Source organism: Prosopis cineraria, unplaced genomic scaffold (assembly GCF_029017545.1).
Source record: "Prosopis cineraria cultivar Desert tree isolate PC_DT_omini unplaced genomic scaffold, ASM2901754v1 PC647, whole genome shotgun sequence".
In the NCBI taxonomy this organism is placed as follows: Eukaryota; Viridiplantae; Streptophyta; class Magnoliopsida; order Fabales; family Fabaceae; genus Prosopis; species Prosopis cineraria.
Window position 1 is genome coordinate 26,964 of NW_026555972.1, and position 16,405 is coordinate 43,368.

A 16,405-nucleotide genomic window follows, 5' to 3' on the forward strand; every position below is an offset into this window, starting at 1 on the left:
GTACCTAGTTTTCAGCTTCAGGAGGGTATTCCTCTTACGCTCTCTCCGCTGCTTCTGCGCTGCCTCCTGAAACTGATCCGCGTCTGAAGTGGAGGATGGATGAGGCACAGTTACTGTGGGGTCAAGATGTCGCTTCTTGCGCTTGAACACAAAGCCATCGTCGTTATAGAGCTCCCAGTCCTCATCTTCCTGATATTGTGGGGCCGAACCCATACCAGACAATTGTATAGCAAGATTCCAAGTTCCAGGAGTGGAGGTAGAGAATGAGGAGTTCAAAAATACGGGAGCGCGGGAATTGGTATTTATGCTCTTATTTTGCATTCGACGCTCTGGGCGGATCGTCGTTGCGACATTTTCTTTCGTTTTTTTTTTTTTTTAAGAAGTCGTTTTGGCTTCCCCCCACCCCCCCGGTTACGATATTCCCTCCTGTCCTTACTTTTAGGAGCTGAAGTGGAGTTTTTTCAGAGACTAGAGGGGTTGATTTGAACGCCACGTATCATAAGAATGTAACAATTGTAGCTTTGGAGGATTTACATGACACTCTAAAAATGATATCATTAGCATAATATATATATATATATATATATAGTTTCCTATCATCATAAAGGAATGCACTAAGGAATCCCTAACAATATAGCTCAAGCTACTAGGTCAAAATGACTAGCTTGTAGAAATTCTAAAAAGCTAAACTCGCTTTTTTGGCTAAGACATCAGTGCATGACCCTAACTAGCCGAGGAGTTAGAGGAACCGCTTTGTAGTGCCTGAAAATAGGCCGTCTCTGCATTACCCATTCTGTCTCTGAACATTTCCCATTCTGCATGGCACCTCGCTCTCACCTGATGCAAGTGAAAACTATACATCAATCTTCCACATTTGAATGTAAATTTAACGCTAATTGTTTAAAGATAAACATGAGACAGAGAAGTTCATCACAGACCCCTTCCCATGGAGCCTTCTCGCCCTGTGCTTGCCCCTGTCGCAAGAAACCAAAGACTGCTATAAAAGACTCTATATAAAACCTTAAATTCCAAAACAGAAGGCTTCGTTACCTGATCCCCAAGCGAAGGAATGCCTTGATGAACAATCCACTGAGTATCTACTACTCCTATTTTCTGATGGGGAGGCTGTTTCAAACCAAAATAATTTCATTATACCTAGTTATAGGAATAAGAATATTTTTTTTTAAGGAAAAAATAAAGGCAGGCAAACTACTCACGTCCACACATCTTCTGAGAGCAAAATCTAGACCCCATCCATGAATTAGGTCATTCTACAATGCAGGAGGTCAAAAACAAGTGAGATAAAAATTGAATATGAAGTGAAAATATTACAAAGGACGTAAGTATGCATTCTTTATACCTGTATCATATGCCACACACAACGCCATGCATCTCTGGAGAATACAGGAGCCATGATTTCAACAAATCTGAGTATTTCAAAAATCATTGTCAGCCTCAGGTATGCAGAAACAGGAAGACTGGTTAAGGTCAATAAGAACTAAAGCCTGTAAGATTATGTTCACATACGCAGCACAAGGTGGCAAATGCGGATCAGGACACCAACCATCTCTCTCCTCAGCATTCCTGCAAGAAGGAATAATTATAAAAGTATAATCAGCCATGATTACATGTTTGACAGGCTAGAAATAGGAGCATGTTAGAAAGGTCCCACTAACTTGTGGACTTCGCTATCATCTCTTCTCTTTGTCATCTGCCATGTAATATCTCTATCCGAATCAAGACCAGGCTGTGAAACCTCCAAACCATGTTTCCTAACTAATTTCAAGTACCTGGAATGGAGAGGTCGAGTTGAAAAAATTTCAATGCACCCTTAATTCCACTAAATGTTTATGGTTTTGATGCTTACTCCTCTGCATCAAAATGCTCCACGCCAAGATCCTCGTCCCAAATGAAGACGTAGTCATAGGGTGCCACGATGTCAGGATGCAGAAAGCGTTTAGCAAACCACCTTGAATCAAATTTCAGGATGTTTGTCAGAAATCGAAACGTAATGAAAAAGGCCTGGTAAGAGCTTGTAGCAAAACAATGAAACAAAATAAAGAAAACAGGACCAACCATTTAGATTGCTTCGGAGCACTTATATGGATCGCCCGCTTGGACCACTCAAACTGGTCCCACTCACTAGTCCGACCATCATAGTGAAACAAAACAATGGTGAAGTTCTTGGAGAACTGAAAATTTTAAAGTTGAAAATTCAAGGGAGTAAAACGAACTTAGAACACAGTTAGGAGGACGGGTAAAGAAGACACGTTGAAGCAGGGCAGAATCTGAAATAACCTTTTTCACTGCGGCATCAATATTGTCTTTCTGATCATAACCAACAGTGAAAGTTACAAGATACCTTGTTTCGATGGCTAGGTCCTGTCACGTCCATCAGAAGAGACATTAAAGAGGAGAAAAAAGTGTAACTCATAATCACAGGGAAAATCTCACTGCTGAATCAAAGGCATGATAGAATATGCACACCTCCTGTTATCAAAAACAAAAACAAGAAGAAGAAGAAGAAGAATTGAAGATACACACCTCCACGGGCTGACCCCATAATCGACGAAGATAAAGATCTGACTCAGATTTGACTATATCAGGGGGTAACCTTTCAGCCCCTCGAGGATTTGTGGGAACCCATATCTGCATCATAATCAAGTGTATCCAGTTAATCATGAGCTCAATAACTTTGAACAGCCCTTAAACCTTTGCACCGCAGAAAAACCATCAAACTAGAGCAGAGAATAATACATTGGCCTCGTCATATTTTTGAATTCCATTAAAAATGCTTCTGTCACCGCTAAAAGAAGCCCACGCATCCCAAATTCCTTCGGTTGAAATACGTGAATAACCGTCGTCCTCAATCTTTGTGAGATCAATTGATGGGAAAAGGCCAGATCGGAGAGTTATCTAACAATTAGACATTAAACAAAAACTGTTAATTCTGGCAGGCACACTTGACCTGCTATTAAAATAAACATAACATTGTTGTGGAAGATTATACACCTTAGCTAATGAGAGTGTTGGAAACGAAATTCCCAGAAGGAAGCCAAAAACAACTCCAAGAAAAACTGTTACAGTGAACTTCATTGTCTCATTAGACTTTCTGGAATTTCCACTGCAGGACAAATAGAAATTGAAGGGAAAAGTCAATGAAATTTTCCTTTGTTTCTTCTATTTTGCGTGATCTCAAAGAAGATTGTAGAGAAAGAAGCTCATGCTATGGAAACAAACACCCGCTGCCGCACATTCAGACCTGCGTAAAGGACTTCCCATTGAACGTGCTGATGCCTTCCTTTCACATGCAAAGCCTGAATATTCGACCCCTGAAAAAGTAACGCTTATCAGCAGACTGAGAGTATATATGATGTAAATCATGATTACCTAAGTCCTTAAAACCTTGGAAAAATCTCAATATAGCACGCTTCCATGTCAACTCCATCCCTTCCTTATAAAGGCGTCGAGGTTCGTCAATTTTAAAGACACAGTACACGCCGGTTAACTCATTTGATTTTAATAAATATTCGCGAACCAGGATGAAGCTGATGAGGTTGCGTTATTTAAGTACAAATCTGAAACTACAGAGCCAATATTGAATATGCATTCAGAAAAACCATGCAAAACAGAGATGCAAAATTCAAGTAAAATGCGGAACCACCGGATGGATTATCGGAGACATGAGCCGGTTATACATATAACCTTGAAAGGGTTGTTGTGGCTTTCCGGATGGTAGAGGAGAAGACGGTGAGAGGAAGAATGGGATTGATCAACCGGTGTGGCAAGTGAGATGTGCATGAATCCGTCATGAATTTGTTGTTTGTTAGTTAGTGAGTGGCATAGCGAAAGGCGCCAAATCTGTGTCAAATCGGCCGGCATGCAGAGTCGATGAGGCCAAGAGAAGGAAATTCGGCACACGCAGATAGTACCTCCGGACCTACCCATCAATTTTATCCCACGACCCCACACCATTTTCATGTCTCCTTCCAAAACTCCCGTCTTCCTTTTCCATGAGTGTTTGGGAGTTCGCTTCCCTCCTTGAGGAAGCCACCTCCCACAAAATATTCAGATTTAATTCGGTATTTAATATTTTTTATTATTTATATTTTACATTTTATAAATAAAAAGATTATATAAATTATAAAAAATTTAATAAATTTGTCCAGCCAGAATTTAATACGAATAATTCACATTTAATATAAAAAAATAAAAAAATTAATATTAAATTTGCACCATTCAAAATATATTTGTATAGTAAATTTATAAAAATTTTAATATTAAATATGAGTTATTCATATTAAACCTTAACTATTTAAACTGACAAATAGATTTATTAAATATTTTACCATTTTTTATAATTTTTATTTTAAAAATGTAAAATAAAAAATAAAATACATTAAATCTAGAGTGTTGAAATTTTTACAGACAGTCTATACTATTCACCGGAGGTGGAGTGTTTGTACGTGTATGTATATAATTAGAATTATAAATGCGTTTTCTGTAATAAAAAAAAATATTGTTACCAACTTATTATTTTCTTGACCGACTTATTTTATTGTAATTTTTATTTTTATTATATACTAAATACAGTTGCTAATAATAATATGAACAAAGAATCGTGTGGTCGGTATGAATTTTATTTTATATATATATATATATATATATATCTGTGTGTGTGTGTGTGTGTGTGATAACAGTCATATATATTAATCTTGGGGGGGTGGGGGAAGTGGTGTCATTGCCGTCAACCAATAGTACAAAAACCGTTACATTTGAGTTTTATTATTTATTTTCTAAAATTTAGAATTTCAATAATATTTTTTATAAAAATGGATATCTGACGGAGGGGATGGGGAAACCACAGTTGTCAGAATCACAGCCCAACGCAAGTGAATTTTCCAAATTTTTTTTAAGTTTTTAGAGATCCTGTTTGATATAATGAAAAAAATATTGATAAAAATGAAAATAGATATGAATGTGAAAATAAAATTAAAAATAGATATGAGATTTAAAAATATATTTGGTATAACTATAAAAATCATATATAATTTTTTACGAGTAAAGATCATGATATTGAAAACTGGATCGGACCGACTACCTAGTCGCCTTTTCAATCTAATTTTGCTATTTGAAGGGGAACTAAGTGACCCGGGTTAACCCGGGCGACCCGATGTTAATTAGGATCAACTCGTCCAACCCCACGGGTCAAGCTGGTTGGGCAAGTTGATATATTTTTCAAATTTTGACCCTCAAAATGATGTCATTTTTAGGGTTAGAATAAAAAAATTAAAAAAAAAAAGAAACCTAGAAAGTTAGAAAATGTTGAACCTTAAATGTTGAAATGTAGATGCCCTAAAGCTAAAATTCAAGTCTTGATCTCTTAGTTTTCTGCCTCTCACTTACAGATTCTACTCGCAATCTCTCATTCTCTATCTTCCACCCTTCACTCTCAGCTTTCGTCTTTGACCTTCATCTTCTACCCTTCATTCTTGGCTTCTTGTACAATTGCACTTGTTTCTTATCGATCTTTCATCATTGAGCTTTAGGTGTCTCTTCTTCTTCTTAAGTGTATCTTATTGCATACTCGCACCAATTCTCGCTCTCCCTCCCTCGGTCCCTCCCAGCTTTATGTGTATCTTCTTCTTCTCTCCCTCCCTCCCTACTCGATTTAGGTGTTGGCATGTTGGTGTTGCTCTGTATCTGATAATCCTAGTAGTTTGAATGCATTATCCTAGTATGTGTTGATTTAGTATGGTCATTGATTCGATTACTTGGTCTATATCACCATCTTAGTATGTTTGCTTCCAAAGACATGTTCATTCGATTTACTTGCTTTGCTTATGATAATATTTTAGTCACTTGATGCGTATAAATGAGATGGCATGCATATACTTATACAATTTTAATAGGAGATCAAGTGATTCACATTTGGATTAAATTTAATGAACGGGTGAGAATCCTTAAATATATTAAATGTGATTGATAAGTTAATGGTTGTCATTCCACTGTCATTATTTGAGATTACGAAGTTTCCGTTAGATGATATACTATTGTACTGATTTATCTTATATTAATTGTTGGAATGGTGTTGGAACTAAGTTTGATTATTTGAACATATTCCCTCTGCATCAAACCCAAATGTTTATTTGTATTGAAATTATTGTAGCTTGCAGATCAAAGTTATATCATGGATATTGGAAGTAATCCTAGTAGTAATGGAACTGAGAATCCCACCCTCAATTCCAATAATCCCCTTGCTATAGTCATAATGACTCAACATCTGGGACCCCATCAATTTTTGGGAAAAAAGATTCTGCATGGGTACATGTTAACTTAAGAAAATAGGACAACAAAAATGTGTATACATGTCTTTATTGTGCATTAAGTTATAAAGGAGATGGAATAAATAGATTGAAGCATTATCTTGCTGGTATATTTGGAAATGTAGTTTTTTGTAGCAAAGTTCCTTACGATGTTCGTCATCAAATGCAAGAATCTTTGAAAAGTTTGAAGAAAAGAAAACTTGCTGATGTACAAGCAGACATGGGGGAATATGTATCTAATGCTATGGAACTAAATGCTCTTACTCCATCTAAGTCAATCCCTAAGAGTAGTTCCAGTAAAAAGAAACCTCATACTATTTTAGTTGAAAATTATTTTTTCTCTAAGACAACTCCGAGTTCCTAACTAGGATCAAGAGTGTATTTATGACTAAAGAAGCACAACATGATGCAAAAGATGGTCATTGCTGAATGGGCTATCATCAATCATATTCTATTTAATACATTAAATTGCCTTTTCTTTTAAAAAGCTATGGATGCTATTGCTTCAATTGGGCCGGGTTTTAAAGGTCATAATGCTTATGAATCTAGAGTCAACTTATTGAATGATTGGAAAAAAGAATATCAGCTTCTTATTGAGAATTATCGATTTAAATGGAAAACCTATGGATATATACTCATGGCTGATAGTTGGACAAATGTGATGCAACAAACTTTGATAAATTTTCTTGTTTATTCTACATATGGCATATTATTTGTGAAATCTGTTGATGCTTTTAATTTAATGAAAGAAGCCAAGACTTTATTCTCATTATTTTCTGAAGTGATTGAGTGGGTTGGTTCTAAAAATATTGTGCATATGATAACTGATAATGCTGCTAATTATGTAACATATGGCAAGTTGATTAAAGAGAAATATAAAAGTATTTATTGGTTACATTGTGCTGTTTATTGGTTGAATCTCACTTTGAGAAAGACATTACAAGCATGTCTAACTTACAACAAAGGCATCAAAGATCATTGTGTTTGTTTATTATCATATGGTCTTCTTGTCATGGCTCAGGAAAAGAAAGGGTTGAAAAGAAATTGTGCATCCAGGTGCGGCAAAGTTAGCTATAACATTTATCACATTGCATAGCATATATATGCACAAGTATGGCTTGCAAGCTTTAATTACTGATAAGCATTTTGTAGATCATAAATTATTAAGGACCGAAGCCGAAATAATTGTTAGTGCCATCATATTAGATAATCAATTTTGGAATGAATGTTTTGAAGTTGTGAAGATTGTGTCTCCTCTCATAAAGTTATTGAGAATTATTGATTTAGATGAGAAGCCTTCTTTGCCTTATGTTTATGAAGGCATGCAAAGGCAAAAAAAGCAATTAAGGCAGTCGTCCACAATAAGAAAGATCAATATAAGCCTTATACAGATATTATTCAAGCCTAATGGGATAAGTACTTGAAGACCAATCTTCATGCAACAGCATATTATTGAACGCTACCTTCTTGTATAATGATGACTTTGTTCACAAGAGAAGGTTAATGGATACAATGCTTTCACTGTTTGAGTTAACTAAAAATGAAGATGTTGATTATATTGTGATAATAAAGTAGTTGAACTTGTATCGTGATCATAAAGAATCTTTTGATAAAGTTTCATGTCATAAAGTAGCACAGAAACTAAACCCTTAAAAGTGTAAATATTTAACATGGTCATGGTAATTTCATTTGTCATATAACATATAACTAATTGTCTTTTATTTGCATATGAATGATGATCATTCTATGAAAGTTTTGTTCCAGAATTGCAAAATCTTGCAATGTGTATTCTTAGCCAAACTTTTTCTTCTTCTCGTTGTGAGTGGAGCTTGTTTGAATGAATCCATTTTATTGCTATTTTATGGTAGGTATATACTTGTATTTAATTTCTTTGATCTCATTAAAGGATCCAATTGAAGAAAAAGACAAGTTTTGATCCTATCGATTATGAATCTATTGACAAATTGGACTTTTGGATTGCTGAAGAAGAATAAGAAACAACTCCAAAGTTTAATGCTAATGATGTCACTAATTTGGAAAGTGCTATGCATAATGAAAATGGTGTAGCTCCATCAGCTTTTGAGAGAGATAATGAAGGTTCTTACTTACTAACATGTCTATATTATATAATATATAACTATTTTTTACACAATATTTAATGTTAATTCTTGTCATAAATAAGTGAAGAAGATATGAATATTCTAGAGCGTCCACATTTAAATGATGATGTTGGAAGTAGTTCTGGTTTCTCTCAGTCATCTTCTAATGTTTTAATTCCTACTTCTAGAGATTTGAATAAAATTAATGAAGATTTTGGTGTTGATTATTATTAGCTTTAGACTTTTGATGATTGAAGGATTGTAAGAATAAATATTTTAAATGTTATGTTTTTAATGATGTTTTGATGATTGTGTTAGACTTGTATGTGGTATTGTATAAGATATTAAGTCTTGAAGATTTTGTTTTTGTTTAAATCATATTATTTTGTTATGTTTGGTTTGAATTCAGGGTTGACCCCCAGTTGAACCCCTGACCTTGGCTGGTTCAATGGCCGGTGTAATTTTCAGTACCTTGGTAAAGATGAATTTTTATTCCTAAAATATACTTTGAAGGGTACTTAGCACCATAAACTATTGGTCAAATCAATTTTGTCCTTTAAATAATTAAAATGAAACACTTTTGTCTTTACCGTCAAATTTTCAACATTAACTATTAGAAAATGTTAACTAGGATTTCAACATTGATTGCTAAGGGATTTAATAGCAAGGGTAAAAATGTCTTGTTTTAATTACTTAAAAGGTAAAATTGTTCCAATCAATAGTTTAAGGTATTTGGTACTTCAAAGAATACTTTAGGGATAAAAATAAACCTTAACTCATTTTTAATTGTTACATATTTAACATATGAAATGACTAATATGCTCAATAGCAAAAAAAAAAATCAACAAGCCCAGAATAGTATAATTATCAATAAACTCATAACAATAATCAACATCTTAAAAACCATTATTGAAATCGAAGCAGCAAATAAAGGTTGCCATTGCCATTGCTAAGAGGAAGGATAAGGTTTAACTTAAATAAAGGAGATGGAAAAGGAGGTTGTTGTCATCAAACCTTCATCTTTGCAATTGCTTGGTCATTTAAAGTTGTCACACGCTAAAATTTCAAAGCACGACTATCTAGAATACAATGAAAATCATATTTCAAAACCCTGAACTCATATAATGCCTAATATATTAAGTATAAATTTATTATACTATCATAATTTATATGAATAATAAGTATAAGCTAAAAGGAACAAAATATTCAAACTTGTTGTAAAAATTTTGAAAGAGTCTCTCATATAAGTTAAACTTCACAAAATCTCTACAACTTGCCAAAAAGAATATCTAGATGGCATACAAAGCTCTACTCCATAATAGTGGAGCAACAAAATACTTAGGATACTTAGAGATATTTAAAAAAAATAAAATACTTTAAATATGTACATTAATTCATAAGGTAATAAATGGCGACAAAGTGTTTCTTGCCTCTAAGAGTCCCTTGAGATTTACTGAAGGGAAGTATTATCTAAATACCAAAGTTATTCTTGTAAATAACATTCCTAAATAATAATAAAAATAAATGATAATCATGAAGATGTAAATCTTGAAATAAATGACTATTTCTTATTATTGATGGTATTAAAAAGATAACAACATAATTTATGTTTAATACTTGAGTAACAAAACTAGAAAAGAGACCATGGAGAATCATAACTACTAAGATAAGAATTTATCTTTTAAAAAATTGTAAAACACAATTCTTGAAAGTGAAAATATAACTTGAAAATCCCATTTTCTATTAAGACTTAAACAAAATAAGTAACAAGTATGGACGCACAATCCACTAGAGTAAGTAAAATCCGACATGATGAGAAGCCATGAAAAACAGGTGCAATTATAAAGCTTAGGAATAATAGGAATGGATTATATCCACAAATGTCAAAACTACATTCTTTATTCCATATGTATTGGTTATAATGACCATATGCATTAACTCAATTAAAACTTGTCTAGTCAATCAATACTACAAGGATTAGTTTGGCTAAGAAATAGTTCAAGGAATATTTTAAATAATAAGTAAAACAATGGAATCATAAAACAAGTTGAAAAACAAAGGTTTCAAGCTAGGCCCATAGAAAAGTAATTAAAATCAAAGTTTAAAGTAGGTACGAAAACATAGACAAAAGGTTAAGCATTTAAAATAGGTGTAAAAGAGTTAAATTCAGCGAAGTAAAATAGTCTTTGGTGGCCCAAGAAAGAGTTTGCTTTGGCTTGTGACATCCAGGCCTTTTCTTTCAAGCAGGTGCTTATTTCACTATAGCTAACAGCTACTACCATGTTTGCCATAGCCAATCATATGTTTCGCCATGATGTACACCCTATTATAGCAACAAAGCAAACAATAAGGATGAAGCCCAGACTTCAACCTCTAAGATGTCTAATAATTAAGGTGAACCAAGTATACTCTCAAAAATTATTAAATAATTAGTTAACAACTATAAAGTTGGCCCCCATTCAACATCAACAAGTAAATTTGGACACCTAGAATGATAAACAAGCCTTTAACTAAAATTTCCTAATAAATAAATGACACAAAAAACCCAAACTCAACCAATTATCTATACAAATCAGTCTATCATGCCAACAGCATCAAAATCCAAATGCATTGAAGTCTTATAGAGCAAAAGTAACCCTAGTTAGTAACATTATACTCAAACTTACACATAGGTATAAGCAAATACATCATAAATGTTTTCAGCTTGATCCTCTTCTCCTTTAGCCATACTTGTGGTTCTTCCTTAAAACATTAAATAGACAATAGGGAGTAAGATACAATATATTAGTAATCAAGATACAACAATTTAAACACATGCATAAGTTATAAATCACTAAACATAACAATGTACTTTCGCCTTTAAAATTTTTTTGGTTAGTAATGCATGATGTGAAACTGAGTAATGTGCATTATAACATCCTAAATTTATTTAAAATTTAAATTAATTAATCAAGTAGTTTAATTAATTAATTAGGATGAGTAGAGGTTAATAATTGAGTTTGGATGGCCATTTAAGCCTATTGGATCCTCTAATGGGTTTAGAGTAGGGTATTAGAGGTTATTGGTTTGAGTTAGGCCTAAAAATTAGGCTTAAGTCATGCTGCCTGTTTTAGGCTATTCGTTGCATTGAGCGCAAAAGAAATTTAAAACTCAATTCTGTCATTCAAAATGATAAAATTTAGGAGAGTTTGAGTGAGAACTTAGAGAGATAGAGAGAGAGAAGGGCATTGGAGCTATACTAGGGTTTTGTTATGGAGTATTTTTAGAGGCTTTTAGAGCCTTTAAAGTCTTGGGTAAGCCTCGTGTACTCTTCTTCTACCTTCTATTATGCATTTTCTACTATCTTTAAGGTTAGGAAGTAAATATCTAAACCTAAGGCTAAGTCTCATCCATTCCTAAGATGCTAACAAAGTCTTTGGACATTATTAAATGCTTCAACACTTGGGTTTTGATAGTTGGTAGCTTTAAAAATCATTTATAAAGAGTACAGAGTTAATCTTAATGCTAAATGCCTAAGTTTAAGCTAATAAGAAATTGAAACAATTGATTTGACTAGAAATGTATGATTTTGTCATGTCAAGATGATGATGGCATCGATTATATGACATGATTGAACAAATTTTAATTTGGTTATTAAGTACAATGCGAATATAGTATTATGATGGTTAATATCTTAATAAGTATTGATTATGGCATGTGAAATATGAAATTTCTGAACGAGAAATGTGGATGTGTGATTAAGTGATTAAATGTTTATGGTGCAATGTTAAGAATTGAGTGATACCTAACTTAATGGGTGATCTTGTGCATGATCAATATGTTAAAGTATATGATGATGATATGTCATTGAGCATAAGTTTATAATGTTGCCATGAAGTTTGAGTAGTGGTTATTTATGCATGGCCAGATGGGATGTGCTTGATTATAAGCTAAGTTAATTAAGTTTGCATATATGTTATGTCATTGAGTATTATGAGCATATTGCATAATCACATATGGGTGACAATTCACCCGAGAGAGTAGGTTGGTAAGAAAATTCATGTGGTACTCACCAGTACTTCAAAGCTTAGGTGTTTTTGTTCTTGATCTTTACCTTAGACTAGGTAATGCCCTACACTGGATGTAGTGACACCTCATGAGTTTCAAATAGAGGAATTTATGGTTCAAGAGTAAGAAGTGTAATAGTCCTTATCCCACCCCACTCAGGTGGGTTTATTACTCTCCTTATATTGTTTGACCGAAGCCATGTGCAATTATAAATGTAGAACCACCCCATATAATTGGATTAGCCCTGTTCTTTAATCATGATAGGTTACCTGGCCTAGGTTTTTATACTCATTCTCAAACTATGAATTCTCCCTTCTTTAAATTGTAGAGGTGTCAATAGTTGCCCAACCCATACCATTCCCATTGGACTTAGTGATATTGAGCATTATGCCTGACTCATGCCAATTCTCAAAAGAGATTGATAATACTAAGTGCTTTTAGTAAAGAATATGCCATCTACTGTGAGCAAACTTAGTAGAGGCTTCACTATGTGGATTTCCAATAGTACCCCCTTACCATCTCTTGAGTAAACTCTTAACCATCGATAATCATGTAAGTTCAACATTTATATGTATAGACATACTCATCTCCACATTTAATTAATTCAATAAATCATGCACTTGCAAGTCCTAACTATCATAGATTCATACATACACGATTCAAGCACAAGAAGCTATGATTATACAAAATAAATTATCTTTTCATGACAATCTCACACACGCGTGTGCGTGTGTGTGTAGTCTTATCCATGCTTAACAAAATTGTGTTCACCTTATCATGCTCAATAAAATTTGAATCATACATTCACAATATGGTAATACACATTATGACACCACGGAATATTCATACTAAATTCAATGCACTGGAAAGGGCATTAGCCCTAATGATTTATATAGCAACTTTTTCTTTTAGTCAACACTTTCTTCCAAGGCATAAATATGTGTTTATGCATTGACATGCCTTTTAAATTGCTTAGGACATAATATCAATGGGTAGTTCTTACAAACTTTAGTCCTAGCCTTAAATCTCACAACTCATACATTTAGCTCTCTATATAGCTAAGTATAAATTTTCATTTGATATCAAACAAAGATTAATCTCATATTAAATTTACAATTTTAAATATAAAGGAAAAATCAATTATCAGTTACCTCAACTCTTAGTTTTACCAAACCAAGGGTATACTTTGATGACCTCAAGAGCCTCCATTAAACTCAAGCATTTGAGAGTAGCCAAACTCTAAAATCAAGCACAGTAATTGCCATTAGGAACTAATCATGACTAAATACAATTAATTCCCTTAATAAGAGTCACCAACCAAAATCAACCTCATTACTATTTTCATTAATTCATTTAACCCTTATTAAGCTCAACTAACTCTGCTAGCCCATAGCATTAGTTTAAACTTAATTATTTAGTATTAGAGTTAAATCTAAACCTATCATTAATGGCACCACCTTACCATTAATAATAACCAAGGGTTAGGAACTTAAAACAACACCTTTTGGCCATGTTAAAGTCATTAGAAAGGGGTGGAACTTGGCTTACACTTCAATCCTATATAAATTTTTTTTGGCATGCATGGAGTTTAAAGGTCCTCATAGCTCAAGTAGTTCTTCCATTTGTAAGGTGTAAATGATATTTTCAAAGTGATTTATCTAGTCCATGCATGTATAATACTTTTAGGAAAATAAAATACCATAAGAAAATTTATACAAATCAATTCATATGATAAGTAAATTATTTTCATTTTAAATCAACCTAATCATAAAAGTAAAATAAGAAAATATATTCAAAATAAAAGATAATGAGGTAAGTGAAATACTGCTACTTTTATTCATTGGAAACGTTATTTACTTACTTGATATGCCACCAAATTCTTAATCTCCTTCCTTACAAATTTAATCAAGTTTTCTCTTCTTCTAATGACCCCATAGTAAATTATGCTAGAGGAAGGAGAAGGAAGAACAAGCTCAGTGACTAGGACAAAGGCATCACGAATGCGAAAAGAAGAATGGCATTGAAGTAGTAATTGAAGAGAGAAGAGTGGAATGGATGCCAAAAATAGAGAAGGAAGAAGCAGTGAGTTTGACAAAACCCATCACAATAGTAAATGATTAGTAGCCCAAGCACACGCACACTGGAAAATTAAAAGAGGAAAGGAGAAGGATGACAAAGGGAGAGAGAAAATGAACCTGAAGCTTTTGGACCCCTGGCACACGTTTCTTCCTCTCTTGGTCGGGATACTTTGAGCAAGAATATAGAAAATGAGGAGTGAGGAAAATAATCTAGTTTTGTGTTATTTATTTTATCATTATTGTTATTGTTTTTTTTTCTTTTAATGGGAAAAAACAAAAAATTTGAGAGGCTGAGCAAGAAAAATCAAATATCTCACATAAACATGGAAAGAATTCGGACCTTAAACCAGAAGGTGTTGAGCGAGAAGATTACTACTACTGAACCACCAAGTACTTTATGTTGAATCTACTCCAAAATTAATAAAAATACTCTTAAAATATCTTATCATAGAATTTTTTTCTCTTAAATTTCTCAGGCTATTATAGAAGTGATTAGAATAGGTCATCACCATCAATTGCGAGTTAAAATAGTTATAGGCTTAGTAAAGAGAATATCGTTGTCATTAGGATGAGTTGAGATTATTGAAGCCTTTCATTAGAAAAAAACTAAATCCACACTCCTCAAACAATATTTGTCATTGTCAACTTCTTTGTGGATTCGTTGTTTGCACGCCTTAGCATCACCTCGTCATCATTGCTGTTCAACTTCATTATCGCTATCGTCTTCAATCTTGCGTCCAATGATAGTGATTAAGGTTGAGATCAAAGAAGCTATCATTGGTGATAGAGTTTCGTCGAATGATGAGATAAAGAAAGAAGGTTTAAAAATGTCATAAATCTTACTTTTATGGATTTTTTCAAAACTTCCTCGACCAAGTGATGGAAATCAATTTAAGCATTTTTTGTGGAATTTAATTCCATATGAAATTAAGATTTGAATACCAAACAAGTTAAAATTTGATTTCCATAATCATTAATTCCATCATAACAAATAGGCTCTAAGAGATTTGAGGAAGCATGTCCCTCTATAGAAAGAAAGAAATCTACTTAATGAAATATATTCCCTTCGATTCTATTTATAAATCAAAGAAATTTTTTTTTATCCTATTTATAAGTCGTATCATTAAATTTATTATAAATTTTTCTTTTACTTTCCATTGAATGTTGGAAAGAGAAATATATTATGAAAATGTATATATTTATAAGAATAAATTTAATAATTTATTAAATTTTTAAACAAAGTTAAGCATTTTAAAATTTTTTTTAGTTCCAGTAAAATATATTAAAAATGACTTATAAATATAACTAAAAAATATTATTTAAGTGTTTAACCTTTTGAATCAAAACCACATTGTTTAGAATAGGCAATTAGTTCACTCCTTATTTTTCATAGCTACAATGGAAAAACCAATGTGACCATCACCATAAAGGATGATAATGCAATGAATTTAAAAAATAAAAATAAAAATAAATTAAATTATTCTTATTCACTGTAAGTTTGATAAATCTAATATTGCTATACAAATGTAAGATTACTACATCCTTCACAAAATCTTATAAATTATAGTTTTAAATCCCACAAACTAAATTACCTTCACATTTACACATATAATTGGTGTATCTCCACTCCATTTTATTTAATCATTTTTTATCTTATTTCTTTCTGTAATTAATTTTATTCTCATCAACCAAGTGAGCTCTAATATCATGGGAACTTCGTTCTTGTTCTTTGATATTGGGGATAAATTTATCAGGATGAAGAATTTGCATGGTGGATGTAGGGTCAAGAACAGTTACAATTTTACTTCTTACAATCTATAGTGTGGCATTTGGAAAACATTTTAATATATCAATC

At 32.8% G+C, this 16,405-nt stretch overlaps 1 protein-coding gene across 4 annotated transcripts; it reads right to left on the reverse strand.

Moving 5' to 3' along the window:
- Positions 1-535: 535 nt before the first annotated feature.
- Positions 536-3,889, reverse strand: LOC129297893 (uncharacterized). Of its 4 annotated transcripts, none has more exons than XM_054936236.1 (15): positions 3,706-3,889; positions 3,263-3,332; positions 3,013-3,124; positions 2,758-2,916; positions 2,545-2,649; positions 2,299-2,382; positions 2,077-2,192; positions 1,868-1,969; positions 1,677-1,790; positions 1,528-1,584; positions 1,361-1,427; positions 1,218-1,271; positions 1,051-1,125; positions 939-974; positions 536-837 (listed from the first exon to the last, which is right to left on the reverse strand). In XM_054936236.1, the coding sequence occupies exons 2-15, from the start codon at positions 3,280-3,282 to the stop codon at positions 724-726; spliced, it is 1,215 nt and encodes a 404-aa protein (XP_054792211.1). In that variant the 5' UTR covers positions 3,283-3,332; positions 3,706-3,889; the 3' UTR covers positions 536-723. The 4 variants fall into 4 exon arrangements, with proteins under 4 accessions (XP_054792211.1, XP_054792212.1, XP_054792210.1 ...); XM_054936237.1 differs by having other exon boundaries at positions 3,665-3,889; XM_054936235.1 differs by lacking the exon at positions 3,706-3,889 and adding an exon at positions 3,406-3,653.
- Between the last annotated feature and the right edge of the window lie 12,516 nt (positions 3,890-16,405).

Bases quoted from the DNA above. Each gene is read 5' to 3' on its own strand.
- LOC129297893 (XM_054936234.1), bottom strand. From the start codon at position 3,384: ATGATTTACATCATATATACTCTCAGTCTGCTGATAAGCGTTACTTTT. The intron at 2,193-2,298 runs GTTATTTCAGAT...TAAAATTTTCAG, and splicing joins TTGATGCCGCAGTGAAAAAG to TTCTCCAAGAACTTCACCAT. The intron at 1,970-2,076 runs GTTGGTCCTGTT...ATTTGATTCAAG, and splicing joins GCTCCGAAGCAATCTAAATG to GTGGTTTGCTAAACGCTTTC.